A 25,047-nucleotide genomic window follows, 5' to 3' on the forward strand; every position below is an offset into this window, starting at 1 on the left:
TAAGAACTTTCATACAATAAAAATCTATTACATAAGTTCTTTGTCTTTTTGTAAAGCTTTCCGTCAAACAATAATCGATTCATTATTGTATATTTCATTATCATTATAATTCTAGAGTCTACAATTATAAACATTTATTTTCCAATTTTTTTTAATGTTTGCAAAAGTCTATGTCAATCTTGTTGATCTCTTTAACATTTGGAATTGATTTTCTGTTTCCTTTCTTTCTTGAAAAACTAATAAAGTAACGTGATAATTTTCATTCTCTGTCAACGAATTTCTCATTATGTACACATTTCTATTTATGAATTTAAAACATCATTGATAGCTTTACTAATTTGTTGTGGATTAGCCATTAAGGACATCATATTTACATTCAGAAATTTCATCAATGTAAAAAAAAATCGAAGAACAAAGAATCTTTGAACATTTCAAACATAGCATCATAATTATATGAATGATGACTGAAATACTTTTTCAGGGGCAAGCTTTGTAATAATGTCGATACTCATTCGCATAAGTATTATCTCGACTTTGTCTCTCATTTCAGAAAACTGTTTAGCATCTGTTAAACATTTTTCAATGAACACCATTTTTACTCTAAGTTTCTCTATTCTAATAATGAAAAAGCCACCTGTGTCCAATAGATTCGATATAATACATTTGAGCTGTGTAATCTCACATGGTTTTCCTTTTCCAAGGAGTAGATTTCTGTTGTGTATCATATAGTTAGGTAGATATTTGGAATGTAAGCAATTCTGTAGAAAAGCAAGTGCTTGCAGCAGAAAGTCTATCAATCTTTCAGGAGAATTACACGTACTTGTATCAATACGTTCTGACACCCAGAAAACAACATTCTTGATCATGTAAGAACTTAGAATATTACAATTTGGTTTAATCAAATACTTATTAACCATTTTAAATAAAATATAAACCTTTAATAGCACCGGATTGAGAACAGACACAAAAATGCTTTCCGCAGTTGTGAAAAGAAATTTTCCATTCGAAATTCTGATTCTCGCTACAACTAGTTCCAACTGGAACAACGTACGCCTCTGTCTCTATAATGTCTTGACAAACAGACTGTGGTGGCCAATATCTGTCACGTTTGCTCCATGAATCTAATACTGTCGATGATATGTAAGGCATTGCCATCACAAAATTAAAATCACATGATACTTTTATAAATGACATAAAGGCACTCTAAGATGATAAGTTTAAGGAATAGACTGGCCTTGTTGTTTCCGAAATTCTATGTGCCATCATACGCAAAATATGGGTTTAATGTTTCACTACTTCTTTTAAGAAATTATGCATAAAAATGCTTCCCAGAAACACCAGACCTCTATTTAATTCATATTCAGAAATGAAACCTAACTAACCCATTGAACTTATAATTATTAGAAACCATTTCTAAAAGATTAAGTTTGGTAAAACCCGGCGGAGAATCCGTTGTAATCGTCCAAACAAAGAAAATTGTAAAAATTCTTGAATTATATCAATGTCACAACTTGCATAGTGATAAGTTTGGTCTATTGGCTATTAAGGTCTTTAAACTGGTCTCAAGAAATGTTGTGGCGAAGTTGTTTGTTTGTTTGTTTGTTTCATTTTACGCCTTTTCCCGACAGTATTTCAGTCATATAGGCGGCTAGTTTCCTAACCATCTTTCCTGGAGAGTTACACCAGTACTAGACTACCTTCCTCCGTGCTAAACTACCAAATCATCTCCCGGGGATCAAACCCACGCCAGAGAGGTCACTGGATTAGAAGTCATCGACTCTAACCCCTCGACCACGCAGGCGGTTGTATGAAGACAATACGTAGAAAAGAGTTTGCTTATTTAAAGGTCAACCATCATTACTAAAGTGATCACTATCATGTTTTTGTGAAGTGTCCCTACTTAATACTGTATAGTCACCCTTAGGATATGTTGCCTGCTTTTTAAATTTGTCTTTTGATTTCTTATCTGTGATATGCAAGCTTTATAACCTCAGATCTCCTTTCAAAATTCCATTTTATTTAGTTCCGTCCATTGTTTTTTCGTTTAGGGCAAAAGCATTCTTTTACTTGGGGACCATACGCCGCTTTTCATGGAATGGCACTACTGTGTCACATTGAAGGTTTCATGATAAACGCAGTATGAACACTTCTGCGGATGTTTCTAAATTCAAAATTTCACCATTTTCTTGTCAAATGTTGATATCTGCTTAAGCCGGTGCTAGGGGGGCGTTGACGGTAACTTGCACTTTCCAGTACCGTCCATGAACAGGCTCAATGAAACCGAGTCTGCAACATTTTCAATTTTGTTGTGTTGGACCTTCTTTAGGGATTCTTTTTTTCTCTATATTATTTTGCGGTTATCAGCGTTATATACATTTATTTTATAGATCTGTTTAGTAAAAGACTACTAAAAGGACTTCCACATCTTGAGAATAAAATTATTATCTTAAGAAATGAAGCCACAAATGCAAATTACAACTTCTGTAATGATTGGTTTCAACTTGGTTTTACCAATACCAACTTTATTTCTTCTTACCAATGGTTTTCCTAAATTTTTATTGGTCTGAATTACTAATTGAACATCTTGATCTAAGGATTTACGAGCATTTCTGGGAAAAAAAGTAATCCGTCGGAAGCAAAACTTACACAAATGTTACATGAAAATTGCACACTCTGTTAGATTGAGTCTGTACATGAGGAATAATAAAAAAGCGCCACATCCCTCAAGCCTCAAAGCACCGGTTTGAGCCGTAATCAATTTCCAATACTCAAAAGTGCGACATCAATGATCCAGAAGGACCAGAAATATATAACAACACTGATGTGAAGTATAATATTTGCAGCTTCCTTAAGATCCCCCTAGGGTGCCGTCTATTCAATTCTAAGCATTACAGCAAATGATTTTCAGTTTAACTTAAATAATCCCAAATATTAGTGAGGGTGTCGCTCAACCAATATTTCCGACCCTTCTGTTTTAATTTATAGTTCTATACTTAACCCTTTTGTGATCCAAGTTATTATGCATATCATATTTTATAATTATTATAAATGTCTCTTCGTGCTCTTTCTATATCTTTTTATTTCTATTACAATACTAAAACCTAACTTAAAATACCACTGGGTAAATTATTAAGATAAATATTTTCATAGTGAAGAGTAATACAATCTGGAAAAGAGGAGATCCCATGAGATAAAATAAAACAAGGAATTTTGAATCAGAGTTGTTATCTTAACCGATATATTCACAATTGTCAAGATAACCAGGTTCATTAAAATGCCATCACAATATGGAATGATCTGGGATTTTACTCGGAACAAAACCCGTTTCGGAACGTTACTTTTGAGAAAATGTCAGTTCTTCTCATTATAAAACAATTATAGACATGCTTTAACCCTTTCGCTGTCAGATGGTTATTGTTTTATTGATCACCTATTTGCCAGAGGGCTTTCTAAGAAATTACTATATTATTAATTAATATTATTATTATTATTTGTTATTAGTATAAAATAATTATATATGTTTCCAAATATGCTAGTATAATAATAATTATTGTCGATGGTATAATTTTCTTTATATTTATTATTATCTTTATTATTATTATTAATGTATTATTATTATTATTATTATTATGATTATTATAGAAACGGCTAAAGCTGTCCTTATGGCAAATACGCCGAAAATAACAGCGACGGCTTAAGCCGTCCCTATGGCAGTGAAAGGGTTAATATTCATGCAATTGCAGTGGTCAATGTCAGCACATTCCTAGTGAAAACTGATGTTAAGACATACTTTACCTGATTTCTTCAGTTCAAAATACATGTGCTGCTATCAATAGAACAACATTTCTCTTTTGACATTTATATGAAATGAACAACCTTCATCGAACACATTTTTTATACCAACGATAAAATCATATATCTCATCAATCTTGAATTCAATTTCGAAAAACTTGCAATTAGAACATTTCCCTGATATATATACATTTATAAAATTCGTTTAGAGGAATTACATGGTGGCAAATAAAATACATAAGTATAAAACATAAATGTTAGAGTGCTTATGGCACCAACATTTATACATTTAATACTATAGTGACTATCGTAACTTTCATACAATAAAAATCTATTATATATGTTCTTTGTCTTTTCACAAAGCTTTCCGTCAAACAATAATCGATTCATTATTGTATATTTCATTATTATTATTTTAGAGTCTACAATTAAAAACATTTATTTTCCATTTTTTAATGTTTACAACTGTCTATGTCAATGTTGTTGATCTCTTTAACATCTGGAATTGATTTCCTGTTTCCTTTCTTTCTTGAAAAACTAATGAAGTAATGTGATAGTTTTCAATCTCTGTAAAAAAATCTCATTTTGTACACGTACACATGTCTATTTATGAAAACAAAACATCATTTATAGCTTTACGAATTTGTTGTGGATTAGTAATTAAAGATATCATATCTAGATTCAGAAATTTCATCAATGTAAACAAAACATCGAAGAACAAAGGATCTTTGAACATTTCAAACATAGCATCATATATGAATGATGACTGACAAAATTTTTCAGGGGACAGCTTTGTTAATATGCCAAGATTCATTCGCAAAAGCATTATCTCGACTTTGTCTCTCATTTCAGAAAATCGTTTAGCATCTGTTAAACATTTTTCAATGGACAATATTTTAACTCTAAGCTTCTCTATCCTAATAATGAAAAAGCCACCTGTGTCCAATAGATTTGATATGATACATGTAAGCTGTGTAATGTCACATGGTTTTCCTTTCCCAAGCAGTAGATTTCTTTCTTGTATCATATAGTTAGGTAGAAATTTAGAATGTAAACAGTTTAGTAGAAAAGCGAGTGCTTGAAGCAGAAAGTTTATCAGTCTTTCGGAAGAATTACACGAACCTGGACCAATACGTTCTGGCATCCAGAACATAACATTCTTGATCATGTAGGAAGTGAGAATATCACTTTTTGGTTTAATCAAATACTTGTTCACCATTTTAAATAAAATGTAAATTTTTAATAGCATCGGATTGAGATGAGACACAAGACGATTTTCAGCTGTTGTGAAGGAAATTCTCCATTCGTAATTCTGATTCTCGCTGCAACTAGCACCAACTGGAACAACGTACGCCTCTGTATCAATGATGTCTTGACAAACAGACTGTGGTGGCCAAAATCTGTCACGTTTCCTCCAAGAATCTAATACTGTCGACGATATATAAGGCAGTGCTATCACAAAGTCAAAATCACATGATGCATCTAGCCACGACATCAAAGGCATTCTAAGATGATAAGTAGAAGGAACGGACGGTCCTTCTTGTTTCCGTAATTCTGTTTTTGCGCCATCCTTCTCAAGATATGGACCGAGTGTATTTCTAACTATTTCAAACAAATTACGTATGCAGGTACTATGAAGTAACACTTGACCACTTCTTAAGTCATATTCAGCAATGACACCTAACAAACCCATTGCAGCTATATTAGAATTCATTTTTAAAAGATTAAGTTTAGTATAACCCGGCGGAGAATCCGCTGTAATCGTTTGAATCATACAAAGTTCACTTTCTACCTGAGCATTGTCCAAACAAAGGAAATTGCGAAATATTTCAATTAAATCAATGTCACTTTTACCTAATACTGAAATGCCTTCTCCTGCACTCCCGGTGACCATACAGTCCATCTTAATACATGGACCGAAAGTTTGTAACTTGTCAGTGTATATTGAAACTAATTGTTTTACTATCTCACCTCTTGATTTAATCATTTCCTCAGAGAAGCCCAGTAAATCCATAGTAGTGTTTGTGGTTACAGATAATTTTTTAACAGCCTGTGCTGACATGTTGTCTGCAAATATAAATTTCACATTTTAAATCTCTTACTTTATAATTATTTTGAAAAAAATATATTATAATGAAACCCATTATGATTCGGTATGTACAAAAATCGTGGAGACCTCATCTCTTCGCATTTTTTGAAATTTGAATGTACATGGTTATATACTCAAAAATGACTGTCACTTTAAAATTTAGGGGCATTATTGGTGCTAAGCATATCAAAACAGAAAAACAGAATGGTAATTTGTACAGCCATAAAAATAATGTATATGTTTTCATAACTTCTACATCCAGAGTGAAACATACTATTACTATATATATATATATATATATATATATATATATATATATATATATATATATATATATATATATATATATATATATATATATATATATATATATATATATATATATATATATATATATATATATATATATATATATGTGTGTGTGTGCGTGCGCGCGTGCGGCACGCACGTGCGTGCGTGTGTGTGTGTGTGTGAAATAACCATTTTAAAGTTAAATTGCGACATTTCAAGATTTACTTAACATGATATATTTCGTGAAAGGAAGTAATTAATTTACCCCATTCTTTCAATATCTCAAATCTGTGGATAAATATAAATATATCACCCGTTACCAAAGACTCTAAACCTTTGCAAGTTTATATTCAACATGATTTTATTATTATGCACTATTTACAGCTTTATATTTGGTTTGCATTGAACAATTCATAGAACACGTCCTGAATCGTGCAATATACGATATATTGTAATTTTGTATATTTTTACTCACTCCCTTTATATTATAACTGAAGAGATTAAAAGACTTCAAGATATTTAGGATTTTAATAGGTCTGAAACATTCTAGTCAGTCCTAATAGGCCCTAAATATAACATGTTACATATGGTTGACCATCGTCGCCAAAAAAATATTAATTGAGCCGCGGTAAAAATATGTTAGCTACGGCATAAATATTATTTTAAAATGGCCAACGTCACCAAAATTAATTGTTTTACCCCTGGTTAAGATATTTTGGTTCAGATAAAAAAAAGTACTTCAACCGCATTAAATTTAAACATACCAATAATACAAACGAACAATTTTAAATAAATATTTGAAATACTATTTCATTATATTATTTTGACAGAAAAAGTGAAAGTTACAAACCGATTATTTTTAAACCTTCAACCAACAGAATATAAAGTTGCTGATTTGTGCCATGTGGTGTAATCGCTACGCAGGGCGCCGAATGAAAACTCGACAAGTCAACATTTGTGTCTAATGCTTCAACAAAGGTATTTCAGTCAAAATACAAATGTAAGTGAAAATTCTATGATGAAACCACGATGGTGAAAACTCTATATAATTTCGTGTTTTCAACATCGTACTTTCGACCTTCACATCGTGGTTTCGTTGTTTCTCGTTATTTTGAGTTTTTAATCATCGTTCTTTCGACTTTTCAACATCGTATTTTGGACATAACTGGACGTATTATATTGTAATATTGTAATTACGATTAGAATTAGAGCACAACCTGAATGAAATATCCAGATCGTAAGATCTGTTTTTCACAAGCATTTTGAAAATTTCACTTGGGTGAGATAAGTGTCGGAAACCTGACCATTTCAGCTATTAGATGCGCCATTGTTTATTTTGTTTTGTACAGGAGTACAATCTTTGCTTTTTTGTTATTATTTATTTACCATAAAATGGCTAAGATGGAATCATTTTAATTGAAAAGTATACCAGGGTTTGAAAAATAATGAGTATTTTAATAGGATAAAACAGCATAGTGTGCAAAACAGGGATACAACCCTAGACCTTATTGCAACCAACTGAGACTGAGTTCATCGGTCTTAACAATTTTGAATCTTGGTATATTTTGTGCATTAGATAAATATTTTACCTCCATTTATAATGTCATGTAAAACTCCAATAGAGCAATATAATGTGTTCTGTTTGAGTATCACGCTAACAGCGAGAAGTTCCCATTCAGGCCCAATGATATATTTCTTATATCACCCAGAGGCACACAACAATAATTATTACATAAATTTGTTGTGTAAAAAGATAAGTAGCAATGATAAGCGTATATTATCAACCAAAGAACTTGTTTTATTTTTTCTTCTGAGACCATAATGGGAAACTCCGTTTATTTTAAACAAACAGTCGTTTTTCAATTGTATTTCAGCAAAAACTAATGGTAAATAAATCTTGATTATTGTTTACACAATAATTGGTATGGTTATTTCCCTTGTATGCGTCATAATGGATTGGCATAACCGTCTTGTTTTTCACACACTAATATTAATTTTGTATGTGTGTCTTAATCTCTCACATATAAATCTGACATAACTTCAATGAATTGTGAAGCTTTAAAATGTTAGTTGTAGCAATAATGATCGATTGATTTAATATAATCACAACAATAATAATATTGTAAAATATACCTCTTATACAATTTGTATTCCCAGGTTGTTTCACGGCGTATCAAAGTAATGAACCGTTTTGTTTTGACAACAGCTACATAACACAAACGTCATGATTCACGTGATACCATATAGTTACTTCCGCGTTATTTTCTGCTTGACTTAAGTTACAAACAAATTTAAAGCTGCACGCCTCCAGATGAGCCCAAATACATTCAAGTTCCAATTTATAATTTACATGTTATGTGCGGTTTAACACTGATTTTGCAGCATTTTATCATCAGCTACCTTAAAATTATACATCAACCACGTTTATTTCTTAATTAAATCATTTAAAGATATACTGTGCTCATCTTTTAATCACAGATATTTAAATCTATGAAATTTTAACTAAATGTGTCTAATTTGAATAAAGGAATCAATGTCCAGCAAGCTGCATTCCATATTACAGGTCTAGTTACTATATTTATCATGCAACTACTATGGTAACTGCCCGATAACACTTGCCTGATAATTATTTTTGATATCAGGTCAGTAACCTGATATCAAAAATAAGCCCCGCCCATTTTAACAGACTTTTTTCAATTGCTTATATTCTCATTTTTACCAGCATGTGAATTCTACAATGTAATCTCATACCCTTACAAGTCTTGAATCAAGGTGTGATATTTAGGCCTATAATTTCGATTTCAATTACGAATAAATTAGATAGCGAATAGTTTTAGCTCCAACTAAATGAAGTGACGTCATAATTTATATTGCAAATGACATCATCGATGTTCACGTCAACACGTAAACACTTGCCTGATAATTATTTTTGATATCACGTCAGTAACCTGATATCAAAAATTAGCCCCGCCCATTTTAACGGACTTTTTTCAATTGCTTATATTCTCATTTTCATCAGCATGTGAATTCTACAATGTAATCTCATACCCTTACAAGTCTTGAATCAATATGCAAAATTTATTTATTTATTATTTCGATTTCAATTACGAATAAATTAGATAGCAAATAGTTTATATGCACCAACTAAATGAAGTGACGTCATTTTTTATATTGCAAATGACATCATCGATGTTCACGTCATACTATACATGTAATCATAATAAACAGGCTAGACGGTTTTCTTTGAGAACTTGTAAATGTTTACTTTATTTCGCCGGATAATTATTTAATAAGTGAACAAATTGTTTCGTTTAAAAAATAAGACGCATGTTTGTGTAGCTTGTGTTTGATTGCCGGTTTGACTTTTCTTTGATTGAAATTATCGTGAACTTTTGAATTTGACAATTCAAGACAAAAATTGCAGTAAAGTTTAGTTTATGTGATCCTAAGCGGATTTTCTGATCGATGTTTAAATTAAAGGTAAGAATGTTATCGTATTAGGCCTACATTCTGTTGTATCTTTTATCCTAGTCGAAAGAAAAAATGGCCGCCAATTACAAATTCTAAGTTTCAGGGGCGGAGGAATTTGTTTTCAAGAATTATTTCTTTGAACAAAAATCCCTCTTTTTAACGAAATTCGCTATTTAAAAGTAGATTATTTTGTTATTTTGACAGTTATTATGTGTTACATGATAAATAGAAAAACATCCTACTGTCTTTTGATATCAATTTTATCAGGCTCGGCTGATATGGGCAGAAAGGGCTCGGCAAGCCTCGCCCTTTCTAGCCCATATCAGCCACGCCTGATAAAATTGATATCAAAAGACAGTAGCATGTTATTCTCTATATATTCATGGTGACCACCTATATTGTGAAGACTTTTAAACATAACATATCTACTTTCTGAAAAGTCAAAAAATGTTTATCTTATGTTTACAAAGAGACAATGTTACAATTATCAATATTGTCTAATATCAAATTTAAGCACAGTATATCTTTAAAGAAAAATGAAAGAAACACCAGACCATACATTAAAAGAAGAAAGAAGTACAATTATAATTACAAGCACAAATGCTGCTGCAATGCAGCAAATGAATGAAATCAATCAATCAATCAATGAGAAGCTCCGCGCAAAAAATGCGCTCATTGCAGATACTTTACCAAATCATTCCTACGCACAGGTCATGTTCTATTCAGATTAAGTACTATTGTACATTATTCCGGATATTCGTAAATCAATTTTTGCATAATTATACTTATCGTATGCACTGTCCATGAGAGAGGAGCCAGACATCAAATTTAAGAAAAAATGCTTTCACCGATACCTATTGTTTGGTTTTATTAACCTGTCAATTACATACTGATTACACGGTCGATGCACACAGTATATTAATCTTCGGTAGATTTTCGGTAAGTTCCGTGAGATGTACGCTGTACGATGGAATTTAATTTAATTTGTATCTCTGAACAAAGTGTACTTAGCGTTATATAGCGCAATAGGGTAAAGCACGAGTTTATACTCTAAGTGCCACACGTGTTTTAAGTTCGAGACCGCGTAGGTCTATGTTTTTATTTTCTTATTGATACTTTCAACAATATTGGAGCTATATATGATTATTTTATGTTGTTCGTTTTGTTTTATTATGTTTTACTTAATTTTGTTATATCTATATTCTTTTTAAATAACATGTTTTAAGAATTCATGTTTAAAATTAAAACGGATTTAAATTAATAAATGTCTTTTCAATGCTGTAAAACACACTACAAACTGTTCCATTAAAATAAAAACATAAAGAAAGAGTACTAAAACAATGGCAACAGCAAGGATCGAACCACAGCCCTCTAATTTATCAGGCATTCTCTTAACCGACTGTACCATTGTGAATTAACGAAAACCTTCACATTAAGCTGGCGTGACTTTCAATCCATGACGAATATACTCCACATTAATTCTCGTAAACTACACGGACCAAACCGAAGTGGGATCGAATATTTAAATGAGTTCTATAATGTATGCATAATTGACAGGTCAATAAAATCAGACTATACCTTAAGGAAAGTAATTCCAATACTTACAAGGCTTACACGACATGTAAATGTTATGTGACATGACAGTAGTAAAACATTGTTCTATTTGTGTCACTACTGTAGTCAGTAATATTAGATGATAAAAAAATCAAAGCATGTACATTTCTTTTTCACCAATAATGCTACTTATCTTTTACGAATAGCAACAATTAATCATGGTAAGAAATATATAAATCCATATGTAAATAAGTCAAAACAAAAACTTTCATCGACTTTTAAAATGTCCTTCACATGTTTCGCGGCAAATGGTGTATCATGATATAACAAGAAAAGCATTGATGCAAAACATCAAAGAGCGTCAAAGCAAGAAATACAGCAAATGATGATGAACTAGTAGACATCTGATGACCAGATATTCTTATATGTTTGTCAATTACCAGAATTGTATGTTATAGGTAAATGGGCGGACGAAAGACACTGTTCATCATGAACTTTGATAGGCTTGCTAGAGATTAGAATATTAAATGTATTTTCTTTGGAACATACAAAACAGTAGTCAAAATGAACAAAGTCTTTTTTTATTATTGTAATTGTAACAAATATACGAACAGTATATAAAGTTATTTTAACAGGTATTGAAGTGGTATCTGGCAAATATGAAGTTATGGGCGGAGTTTTAAATTAGACAATGAATGTAGCATGCGAATAAAGTAAACAAATTAGAAAGTGATTTCATACGGTTATTTATAAATCCAAGCTTTTACATGTATAAAAGTTATTGAAACAGTACATTCCCTTTACCGTCATGATTATAATTAAACAGTTTGTGGCTGATCACTGAAAGTAATAGACATGGAGTGAGAGAAAAAATTAATCTCAATGTTCGAAACTAACACATATCTTAAAAAATCATACAGTATATCCATTTTTCATAATTCCATGACAAACATTTTTTCCACATTTTGGTAAAAACTCCACTTTTTAACAGTTGACTTCGTAAAGTCAACTCGCGCATGCGTGGATCCAATATTCTGCGAAGTTCAGAAAAAAGGATCTTCAGTTTTAACAAGTTCACGTGCATGGATTTTTCATTTCGAAGATACCATTGTAGCCTTGCAGCAATGTTTAGTAAAAGTTGTTGGAAGATAGAATTCTACATTTTTCCTTTCAATTTCACAGATGTATTGTTGCGACCAAAAATCCATTTCTGCACATGAACGGAGCTGCTCTATTTGAAAGGGAATAGGATAACCAGGCTATTGCTTAGTCTCCGGTTGTCGGTTGCGGTTTTCAGCCAACTCCCTCCAGACGTGCACTGCCCAGTTGTTGTTTTTCGTTGTATTATAGGTCACTGTATTTCTGTTTCTTCTTAATGTCATCAGATGACAAAAGTTTTTCAAATCGGCATGCAAAATGCAACTATCAAAGGAATCAATCAACGCTGAATTCGCTAACTGGGAAACAACACTACAACTACATTTCAAACACAAGTATAACAACTTTACGTTTTCTGGAAACTTAAATTAAATCTTCATCGCATAGCATTCTCCGATTTTTGATATTTGGTGTAGAATTTACAAAATATATAAAAATGAAAACACTTGACACTTGATTTAAGCGATATGCACTAGCTCGGAAGTAGCGATAGAGCGATTTACCGTATACCTCCGAAAGAGGTAGCTCTATCATTTACCAGGCGTGGCTATGCTCCCCAGTAAGATACTTAGTTTAAGTCTATGCTTACCAGTGAAAAACTTGGATTGACTCTACGCTTACCAATGCATTAGTGGGTTTAACTCTATGCTTACAAGGAAGATGATTGGTTTTACTCTATGCTTACCAGTGATAAACTGTGTCTCACTCTATGCTTTCCAGTAAGATACTGGGTTTAACTCTATTTTTACCAGAACGATACTAGGTCTCACTCTATGCTTACCAGTGAAATACTTGGTTTAAGTCTTTGCTAGCCAGTGAGATACTGGGTCTTATTTTATGCTTTCTAGTTAGACAGTGCATTGTAACTGTGCGATAAAACCCATATCATCCACAATATATCACTCAGGTTAATTAATATCAATTATAAAAAAACGTTGCGTCATTTATTATTTTATAAACGTCATTTTTTTAAGAAGACGTAAAGTCGAAAGCTAAAGAAAAGCGTTTGTTTTCATTGAACTGATTATAAATTTATTGTTTAATATAAATTTGAATCCTGACAATACACTTCTCCTTTGAATACTACAATCCGTGGAAAGAGTATCCGAAATATGTTAGACTCTCCTAAAATTCAAGATATCTATGTTAAAAATGATATTATGTTTAAAAAAAACTATAAAGACAAGTTTCTTATTTTCAAAACATTCATTCTTCCAATTTTCATGAATTGACATTTAAATATGTTTATGTAAGAAATAAGTTTGTGTTTCCTGCCTGTTTTGTTTGGTCTTCCAAAACGTAGTCTATGTGTGTAGAGATTCCATGTAGAGTTGTTGTCCAATTTTATAGTCAAGTTTATTTATTCGTGTCAGCATAAAATAATTAAGCCACGTCACGACAAAACCAACGTTATGCGTTTGCGACCAGCATGGATCCAGACCAGCCTGTGCATCCGCGCAGTCTGATCAGGATCCATGCTGTTCGATATCAGTTCCTCTACTTGTAATAGAGTTGGTAAGCGAACAGCGTGGATCCTGATCAGACTGCGCGGATGCGCAGGCTGGTCTGGATCCATGCTGGTCGCAAACGCATAACGTTGGTTTTGTTATGACGCGGCTCAATTAGTATTTGCATTTTTGTGAAAAGCTGTGATTTCATGCGGCAAATATAAACGCAATAATAGCTAAACGCAATAATAGCTATTGTTGAAGTTTATTTATTTCGGAACCGTTGTAAACATAGCATGGGTCAGTGCACTTCAGAAAAGGTAAGTCATGTGTGTATGCGTAGTATTGTAATACTTATTGGCCATACTACTTGCAGTGTGATATTATGGCGTAGTGGTAGCGCGCTAGTCTATCAACTATACAAGTGTGGGTTCAAATCCCAGCATTCCAATTTCGTTAATTTTTTTTAATGCATAGGTATTCAATTTAGCTTTTTGGGCTTTTTGGGCCTGCAACAAAAATCATCTATTTATTGCGAGCACGCGAGTCCTGTGTGTATGTTATGGCGCTGTTAGAAAGATGTAATCACATTTTTGTACTTGATTTCGTTGGTCATCGCAAGAAGTGTTACATGTATAAGGTGCGTTGTCTATTACCACGACAGTATGTGATGGAAGATTTGGGATTACCTTTTGATTAAGCCACTTGGTGAAAACGCCATCCATTTCTCCGTGGTAATCACCTATTGAGGTACTCTCTTGGCACTGGAGACGAACACGCCAACGCCAGCGCGACTGAGAGTGACACAAAGGTTTAATGCATTGTTTGAATTCAATTGTAACATATAATAATATATGCTATAGCATTCTCGTGAATAAAAAACATGGAAATTATATATGTATGTATAAAAAATTATAAATAGAAAATAAATAAAGTAGAAAGTAAGAAAATAAATAATAAAATACAAAAGGCCTGACAAAAGTATTACCCTCTTGTTGGATTTGAACTTACGACCTTCCGCATGCAAAACAAGTAACATAACCACTGCTCTATCATGCCAGGTAATATTCAATAATCTGTTTTCTGGTAATGTGTTTTCGTATATGACTTTTTTCCTGCCACCCCTATGTACTTTTAAACTTACAAGCCCTACACATATTTCCTGCTGTACAATTATGAAATCTACATCTGTTGTCAAAATTTCTGTCAAACAAATTGCATCAAATTTTCTTAGCATAACACTTGTTGGAGGTCAATGTGACAGAACAGAACAAGACGTTGAGTTGTTTCAATGTCGGCAACAGAAGGAAGATAGGGAGATAAATAAAACTTTGTACATTTATACATATCTATTCTTAATACATTGGTGACAAAATCGAAATGTTTCCTGTACTGAGATAACACATTGCCGGGTAATCATGAAATCTGTAATTGTATCATAGTTTGGGGACTTTTTTCTGGGTTTTTATATTGTGACAGCAGGGAACGTGTTTTTATGTTTGACTATGATACAAAATAGAAAGAACATCAATCTGATTAATACTCGGGGGCTACGCCCCCTCGTAGAAATCAGATAGCCTCATGTATCAATGCTGTTTCTATTATTTAGAAAATGATAAATAGGTAGATATATATAATAAAAGATCACACTACACATGTATATGTTTTTACTGATAATAATAAAATAAACTAGAATATGATTTCAAGGTTGTGCTTGATAATGTTGACTTAAATTTAGTACTTGTCACAAAAATCGATGATTCAAGATAACGTAGCTTTCTCATACACTTATATATATGAATATTATAATACCGATAATGCTACGTAGGGCTGTCAGATATACACAAGAGTAAAGGAAGGGAGCATAAGTTAAATGCAGAAATAAAGGAAAAAAAGAAACAGACAAATAAACGTACAAAAGAGCCAGATGCATCACATTTTGGATTATACATGTCACTGGAGACAAATAAAATCCCTTAAATGAAAAAAAAAAATAGATTTAATATCAAACCATAAACTTATTTGCGATATGATTATCGCTCTTTAAATTCAGCCTCCTTGTTAAAATTCTCCCTTACAGTAAGATAAATTAAAGTAAGATTATTTATTTTAAAAAAATGAACGGGCGGGGCATGCATTATTGCACATTTAATAGCGCGACCTTGAACAATATCTGCTCAAGTGTACTACATTCAGTACACTTTTAGCTTGCCGATAACGGATGTTGTTTAAAAAATTAGACCAAGCATTCGCGAGATCTTTTTAAATGTATAGAATGGAACTGATTTTTTAAACATAAATGTTTTATGAATTGTTATGTAAAAAGGACAACGAACTGATGTTTTGGTAAGTATACATTTATCAGAAATATTATTCATTTAAAGATAAACAATAATTGTGTTTGAATATTGTAACAACCAATGAAATGAAAAGTCCAAGGTCGAGCAAAGCATGACACTTGATCTAAAGCGTAAATCGTTTGTATTTTAAATCGCAAAAGTTTAACACAATCAATAGTTTCACGTTGTTTATAAATGATTACATTACATCATAAAACATCTTTTCTACCATATGACTCAAAACAAAGAAAGTGAAAGTTGCGAACCTATTTCTAAAAGCGAAAGTAGGCAGATTTGCTTTCGATTTCAAAGTAGCAGTTTTTAACAGCAAAATATATGATATGGTTGGACCTTAATAACTATAATTGTAACATTGTAAGATTTAAAAAAAATAAACACTTCGAAGTAGGTTAAAATTGTTTGCTATTCGGATCTGAAGTATTTTATGCGTGCGTGATATAATAACATCTGACAATACGCATTTGAACGCAATTTGATATAAAATATGTAATTTTTATAAAATATTAGCACATGTGAAACAAGGGATTTAGTTGATATGGAGCATTTTTAAATTATTTGCTACAGTATCTCAATTTCATAGCAACATTTTTTTTCCATTATTCTATAAGATAAATCTGATCTTTATCACAGTATGATATTAATAATTTGTTTATAAAAATGTAGATGAATATTGTATGGAAAATATCAATGTATGCATATTACACGTTTTTTATACATGTGTATTTTTACATGATTGTTGTATTTTATTGATAAAAAAAAGAAAAAAAAACAATGAAGACAATTGAGCCGTGTCATGACAAAACCAACATAATGGGTTTGCGATCAGCATGGATCCAGACCAGCATGCGCATCCGCGCAGTCTGATCAGGATCTATGCTGTCGCTATCAGTTTATGTACTTGTAGTGGGGTTTGTAAGCGAACAGCATGGATCCTGATCAGACTGCGCAGATGCGCAGGCTGGTCTGGATCCATGCTGGTCGCAAACGCATTACATTGGTTTTGGCGCGGCTCAATTGATTATGTTAGCAAATGATTACACCTTATGTGATAAGGTTCTCATTATGCAAAATATTATAATGTACATGTTTTGATGAAATATTTTGATTATTTATGATCAAGTACTAACGGGAATCCGGCCGGATATAATCGTTCACTCAACACTTCATAATTACACGTGCAACACTGGAGGTAATTGTTATCTAAGTTTGTGCAGTTGGCTGATAAAATAAAAGCATTATCATCTCAAGATGCACTTGTACACATACACTGGAACAATATTTTTACGATTATTAGTAAAGTATTGAGTTAAAATTTCTTAGTGAAATATGAAAATTAACCTTTATAAAAAGTTCCTTTTTGTAAGGGCTCTATAATTGTACTTGAAAAAGTACATCAAAAGTAAACATATTGTGTATAGAAATGGTACTTGTCATTTACAAAAAATGTATCCATTTTAACCTAACTCAATTTTCACAAACTGAACTGTCTTACTAATTTTTCCATTTTTATATTCGAAAATGATATTAAACACCTGCGCCTATGGAAGCAAAGTTTGATAATAGTATTAGTGTGAGGTTATCTTGAAATTTTTGTCCGTGAACTAATGTCTACGAACATTGTAGACAGTATAAGATTAATAGTCTTAAATCTCAGCTCTATTTTTGTTCCGTTTTAGTATAAAACGGTTTGAGTGACCAGAGCAAGTTATGTGGGAATCAATGCCTGAAGGAAAGAGACACGCTGATGATATTCATGCAGATAACAACAATAAAAGACTAAGATTAGAGAATGCTGATGCCGAATTAACAGGTAATTAAACGCACAGAACTTAAAGTAGAAAAGCAACTTCCATTACAATACGATATAATAATTAATGTGAATTCATGTTAATGCGAGTTGCACTAAAAACTCAGATAGTTAGATATTTTCCATTACTGATCTCAAGAATCATAATATACCTTTTAAAGAAAAAAAGAAAATATTCTTTTTTTAATAGTTTAATAGTTTAAACTTTCTCTGATAATGTAATCTTCAGTTTCAGAAGTTGTCTTATCATCTTCCCTTTGATATAATTTCTTTATATCTATCTAAGGTGAACATCTGATTAAAGGATCTACGCCAATTGGGCCCAGAGAACTCAAAATTGGAAGCTGCATATACAGTCCGAGTACGAAATCATGTGGAACAATTGGACCTATTTTGAAAATTAAAGAAACTGGGGAGTTATGTTTCCTTACAGTAAGACACATTTTTGGTCCATTTAAATCTCCTGAAAAGTTCATAGGTACAAAAGTTTACCTTAAAACGTCTGTATCTGATGAAAAGGATGTGAAGCATTGTGGTGAAGTGATTGCAGCAGAGTATGATGAAAGTCTAGATGTCACTCTTGTGAAGATATCTGACGAGTGTTTACCGTCTAAGATACAGTTGATACAAGTAGTCGACGAACATTTAACAAAAAGCGGTACGCTTATTTTTATTTTGTGCATAATTACTACCATATACAATTACTATACTGGTTTACAGTTACAAAATATTCTTGTTTTTCTGACCAAGTTTTTAAAATCATGTAGTCAGATCTTAATATGCATTTGGCAAATATAATGTAAAGGTGTCAGTTATTGATATACATGCAGAAGTTATTGCTAATCCTTTGTTCATGAAATTATTGATTTTCGTTATTTTAAAAAAACTATTTTTCAAAGCGTAAATCTAAGATATGTAAATAAAATATGTTTATAATCTTATTGTTTGCATTTGACAGTTGTACCATTCATATACTTTGTAATTATATCTAAGTATACAGCAAATTTAAATGCAAACCTTTGTTATACTTTAAAAGGCGATGGAGTTAGATTTTAGAGTTTAATGTTCAATTGCCAACTAACTGTAAAATTTAGAAACTAACAGTAATCTTTCTCTTTAAAACAGAAACTTTTTTCTGATAAAAATCTGTTTTATGCTGTTGTTTTATCTTAACAAATCGACTTGTATTCCAAATTCGACTCTGTTAGAAAGTCAGTCTTACATAAGTAACTTATACTTTTGAATCAGCTTACTCATTCGCCAGTTATGTTCACTATAAATGGCTGTAACTTGGTAATTAAAGATCCTTTCACACATTGTTTTATGGTTTTATATAAAAAAAAATATGATGCTTAAATTAAGATTTATCAATATTATTAGTTCCAAAAAGCATTATTTACTATTTATTTATTGTAAGTTACGGACTTTAATTTTTTCATGTAAATAAAGAGAGGTATTTAGAAATTGGTTTTCTATAAATTCTAAGTCAAATGTTTCAATGAGTACATTTATATATCTGTACAAATATTTGCAGTACATATTTTACATATTCTTCGATGTTTGAAAATTGTTGTATAAGTATAATTATATACATATGTAATTTCACGTAAGAGTGGTATACAACCACAATTACAAAACATACAGGATCTTTAATCAATTGATAATTTTCATACTTCCATAGAAATAACCTTTTGGACAAGACCTTCTGTAAGGTTGAACTGACCATTACGTTGACCTTTAGATGATCTTGATCGTCAAGGTAAAATAATTCAATTTTGGTAAAGTTGTCATATAATTTTTTTATTATCGTACGTGTCCATACGTGGACAAAACAACACTTATGAAGAAACAGACATTTTAAATATTTTAGACCTATTTGACCTTTAAATGACCTTGACCGTTTTGATTATAATTTCCTCACGTTGTCATTTATTCATAGAAATGATCAAACTTAGACAAAACAACAAGTGTTGCTGGACAGCCCTATCAAAATTAAAAAGGGAAGAACTTTTTTCTTTAAGTTTATTTTAAAGATTTGCTTAAACTGTCAAAAAGTAAAAAGGCGAGCGTCGGCACCGCTCCGCGTTGGCTCTTGTATTTTTTTATCAAAAAATGATCAGTAAAACCCATATATTCTACTTTTTTAGGGCTTTATTCCGCGCACACCCAGCTGTCTAGCACAGACAATGTTGTGATTGATGCAAGGGAACTAACCTCCGACGATATAGAATCTCACATTTTAATAAAGGTTGGTCATGCCTCTGGTTTGACAAAAGGGAAGTTTAAAGAGCATAATGGAGAAATAAAAACAGAAACACACTTTATAAGGCGAGATGAACCAAATTTTATGCAAGTTATGACATACAAAGACCAATATCATATCATCCCGGTTGAAGGTGAACAATTTGCCACTGAAAATGAAGTCGGTGCGGCTGTGTATCTGATCGACAATAGTAATCACTTGAGCTGCATTGGCATTATAAGTAGAATCATGGTTAAAGAAACTGGCGTTCTTGTAACTCCAATTCAAGAAATTCTGCACTCACTTGGAAACCAGTTGGGACAAACGCTTGAGGTTTTACAAATAAACCCCAATCTTTCAAAGGTGTGACCATTTTTTCTAATGTAAGTTATTATACAAGTGGTATTCTTTATAAAAAGGGTTTTTCATTTTAGATTACATTATCAATATTTATTAAAAAGGCTATAGATTTATGACATTGTAATCGAGGGAAGATATTAAATGTATATTTAACGACTAATCAGTCGTAAAGAGCCATTACGTTTTTGCAATGATATATATTTATTTTTATCAGTTGTTTTATTATTGTTATAAATATTTTTTAGTCTTGAAAATTTTCGTTTATATAGGCACATTTGGAAAAAGACGATCATTCTTTATTTTCTCGTGTTTTGAAAGAAGGTCAAGAGCATGATAGACACGTACGTGTAAATATCATTGGATTCTATGCACAAGGTAAAACTACACTTACAAGACGTCTCTTGAATGAACCCTTTCATAATACTGATACTACAGATGGAATTGATGTACATATAAGGCGATGTAAAATCAAGGAAAGTAACTGGAAAAGATTTGATATAGCTAAAGAATCTGAGGAAATCTCAAGTCGCCTTGTTTCTGTAGCAAAAACTGTAGAAAACGGCCAAACATGCTTACCGGTGGATCTTTCGGAAGAAAATAATGATCTAGATTTAACAACTGACTTAAATGAATCATTTGCTAATGAAGACGAAAACGGTGATAAAATTGAGAATTCGAATGAAGGTAAAACTAAAGATACTGCTGACAGTCAAGTACACTCTACTGATTCCAGAACGTCTGTCAAATGTCTGCCGCTCTTTCGACGTTTTTCGGAGGATTTATCTGAAAACAGAACAATAGCAGAAGATGAACTTATTGCAACTATTTGGGACTTTGGTGGACAATTCGTGTATTATGCAACTCATCAAATATTTCATTCAAGGGACGCTGTGTATCTTTTGGTTTTTGATCTTAGGAAGGGGCTTAATAACATATTAGAAGATTATGATTTTCCGGATAGACAGGAAAAAATGAAAACGAGCTTGAAGTTTTGGGTAAATTCCATCAATGCATTTGTTGGGACAGATGATGCTTCAAAGCCAAAGGTCATTCTTGTTGGAACGCACAAAGACAAGTTTACTGGAGATGTCAATGCGAAGTTTAAAGAAGTTAAAGATTTGTTTGCAGGAACTGATGTTCGGAAACATATCTATGACCGTACATTTGCTGTTGCTAATGTAGACATGTCGGACGATGATGACGTGATTGACGAACTTAGAAAAACAATATATCAAATCGGAGAAGAAACTGCATTTCAAAAGCTGATTCCTGCAAAATGGATACCTCTAGAAATGGCGTTATTAGAGAACAGACACAAACATATTGTTACCTTAAACGATGTAAAAGAAATGGATTCACGAAATGATCTGCCAATTGGGGAAGAGGATCAGATAAAGGAATTTCTAAAATACCATCACGGAAAAGGGACACTCGTGTTTTTTGATGAGGAAGGCTTAAAAGATCACGTAATTCTTAGCCCTCAGTTTCTGATTGATGCATTCAAATGCATCATAACATCTAAAACTATATGTGAGGGAAGTTCACAGCTCTATCAGCTATGGAAAAAGATGAAAAACATGGCAGTGTTAGAAAAAGAAATCATATCCGCCGTTTGGAGCAAAGAGAGAAACACGGAGTACTTTAACTGGTCAGATATTTTGCTTAATTTCTTGAAGAGACACAGAATCCTTGCAGAACTACAATCAGATGACAATGCGACCGACCTGGTTGGTATGGGAAAATACATGATACCAAGTTTTCTTAAAAGATATTGTAGTAAAGAAACAGCCGACAGTTTTCTGAGCAGAAAATCCTTTTCAAGTGTAATACTTGGCATTAGCCTCGATAATACCACAGTATTGAATACTGTTTATGAGCGCATTACAGCAGCTGCCCTAGGACGTTGGCCGCCAATCAAATACGAGGAGCAGTACTTAGTTTTCGAAAATGTTGGTTTCTACAGATTAGACAGACAACATGCCGGAAGGATTATGAAAAAGAAGGATACAGGTATTGAATTGATGGTCGCCATTCTATGTCAATCGGGAGAGAAAATTGACGTCGTGTCCGACCGCTTTCGCAGATACGTAGAAATGGTGATATGCCATGAGTTTGGTAAACTTAGCAACGAGACGAGAGAGAATATATACAGTCATTACATTAAGTGTAATCATTCAGATCATGAAGCTGATGGAAGTAATGAAATACATCATCTGAACAACATCAGAGGTGAGGTCACCGTTCCTTGCCCTGACTATAAGGACCATCCTATCAACGTTCGGAAGGCTATTGAGGAATGGTTTCAAGAAAAGAAAATATCAGCATCACATTCAACTTATGATCGACGTGCCACGGAAAAAGACTTGAACAGAATCGCTCAAGCCATAGGGACTAATTGGGAACTTTTAGGAATTGCTCTAGACTTATCCGCGGACAAAATTGAACGTATAAAGCAAAGAAATACAGGAACAGCGACAAAAATATTTCATATGCTGAAAGAATGGAGAAATAGAAATAGAAAAAATCCAGATCTGAACATCATCATTCAGGCCATGAAAGACCAGGATGCAGTAACTGTCAATTGGGATAAAATTCGAAATGTTTTTGACGAATTTTAATGACTTCACTTGAAAAGGGTATAAAGACGTTACTTTTAAGGAGGTGGTAAGAGAGTAATATTGTGTTTCATTAAGTTATTAGTTTGTTATTTCTTCACGGTCAAATATGTAACAAATTTAGCTTATGTCTTGATTGACGAGGAAACAGATTTGCATGTACATGGCCTGACAAACAATGACGCGTAAACAAGAAAACAGTAATGACATTTCGTGTTGGAATGATTACCGATGCTTTGTATAGACTCATTTTTTTTTATGTTTCATAATCATTTGAACGATGCATTTTTAATTGTGCCTATCACATCTTTCTTCTTGCCACGGAGGAGTGAAATATTGAATCAGACATGATGGCGTCTGAGTAGCCTGTTACGTGAATATATGTTTGTTTGCATGTGTACACTAAATCTTATAAATGAATTGATAAAGTATCACTCATCTACAAAGGCTTTGTGATTTTACTACATTAAAATTGTTATTTGACAAGAATTAAAAGTTCGACGGTTTTAAATAAAATGGTTACTTTTTTATTAACTCTGTATACCAGATATTTTGTTAAGACCATTTTGTAAAAGAGCAAAATTTGCAGTTTTTTATGTCAATAGTTACATGATTCAGAATTAAGAGCACCTCGCTTATCCAATTTTAAGACCACCAGATTCAGTCCCAATTCTTTATTTGTTCTTTATTTGACCCCACTATTGAGACCACTGATATCTAAGTCAACACGTAACTAGATCTTAAATTTGTTATGTTATTATTTTCTGCTTGAATGCTCTAAGGCATGACACTTGATTTCACAAGGTGTCAAAAACTGTTATTATTCGGATATTTATGAAATAAGGTGAAAAAGTAAATTTTAGAGTACATGTAGTTTAATGTTGCTTTAAAGTGACGAATTTATTTTTATTTAATAGATGAATTATAAACATCATATAATAATTAATATTGAAATCAGACCAAAGAGAATTTGATATTTAATTTCTTCAGATTTAATATTATAACATACTTACATATTGTATTTGTAGGCTAAGATACATATTGTTTGTTCATACAAAATGACAAAATAGACCATAGACATAAAGAACGTAAGCAATGATATCCACAATTATTATAAGACCACCCCGCAATTATGACCTCTTTAGTCCAGTCCCGATGATGGTCTTAATTAAGGGTTTTTACTGTACACGTTTCTATAATTTTACTCATGAAATATTGTGCTATATCAATAAAATATCTATGATATATAGTTCATATTGTGAAAAATAAAGTGAGTTGGCGGAGGTTAAAGTCATATTTATTTTTATGAACTACCTCCATATGTTTTTCTCTGACAGTCAATAGCTTCAGTTACAGTTACTAATTTCATTATCACTATTTCAATTTCACGTATTCACGATTCCAACTTCACAAATTCCAGTTTCATTTTTATGATTTCAACTTCACGAATTCACGATTCCAACCGTGAACTCGTGAAGTTGAAATCTTGAATACACGAAGTTGATTCGTTTAGCTGATTTCGAGAATTCAGGAAGATGAAGCTGAGAATTAACGAAGATGAATTGGTGATTTAACGAAGATGAATTGGTGATTTCATGAAGTTGAAATGTCCCCACCGGCCGGTCTTTCGTACAAATCACCGCACCATGAGATAATGTATATTACCACTAAAGTATACATATACAACAAATTTCTCCAAGGCATACAGTGATTTGGCTGACAGGTTTTATGACGGAGAGCTCAGCAGGAATCCAGGCTTCTATTAAGGATTAAGTGGCCTACATTTATCTTGAATCAGCTTTTTTGATATACATTTTAAATCCCTATTTTGATACAGGTCAAGCGTCTGGGAGCAGCGGC

The 25,047-nt window shown here is 32.3% G+C and overlaps 2 protein-coding genes across 3 annotated transcripts; one reads left to right on the top strand and one right to left on the bottom strand.

Moving 5' to 3' along the window:
* Nucleotides 1-3,759: 3,759 nt before the first annotated feature.
* Nucleotides 3,760-8,376, bottom strand: LOC132720025 (uncharacterized). The gene is made up of 2 exons (XM_060704004.1): nucleotides 8,306-8,376; nucleotides 3,760-5,859 (listed from the first exon to the last, which is right to left on the bottom strand). Exon 2 carries the CDS (start codon nucleotides 5,852-5,854, stop codon nucleotides 4,400-4,402), a length of 1,455 nt encoding a protein of 484 aa, XP_060559987.1. The 5' UTR covers nucleotides 5,855-5,859; nucleotides 8,306-8,376; the 3' UTR covers nucleotides 3,760-4,399.
* Nucleotides 8,377-16,009: 7,633 nt separating this feature from the next.
* On the top strand, nucleotides 16,010-24,471 carry LOC132720026 (uncharacterized). Of its 2 annotated transcripts, none has more exons than XM_060704005.1 (5): nucleotides 16,010-16,149; nucleotides 17,840-17,973; nucleotides 18,257-18,628; nucleotides 20,118-20,575; nucleotides 20,842-24,471. In XM_060704005.1, exons 2-5 carry the CDS (start codon nucleotides 17,871-17,873, stop codon nucleotides 23,188-23,190), a joined length of 3,282 nt encoding a protein of 1,093 aa, XP_060559988.1. In that variant the 5' UTR covers nucleotides 16,010-16,149; nucleotides 17,840-17,870; the 3' UTR covers nucleotides 23,191-24,471. The 2 variants fall into 2 exon arrangements, with proteins under 2 accessions (XP_060559988.1, XP_060559989.1); XM_060704006.1 differs by having other exon boundaries at nucleotides 18,275-18,628.
* The last annotated feature ends 576 nt before the right edge of the window (nucleotides 24,472-25,047 follow it).

The sequence above is a fragment of the Ruditapes philippinarum genome, unplaced genomic scaffold (genome assembly GCF_026571515.1).
Source record: "Ruditapes philippinarum isolate M1 unplaced genomic scaffold, ASM2657151v2 ctg3527_1_1_1_1, whole genome shotgun sequence".
Taxonomy (NCBI): domain Eukaryota; kingdom Metazoa; phylum Mollusca; class Bivalvia; order Venerida; family Veneridae; genus Ruditapes; species Ruditapes philippinarum.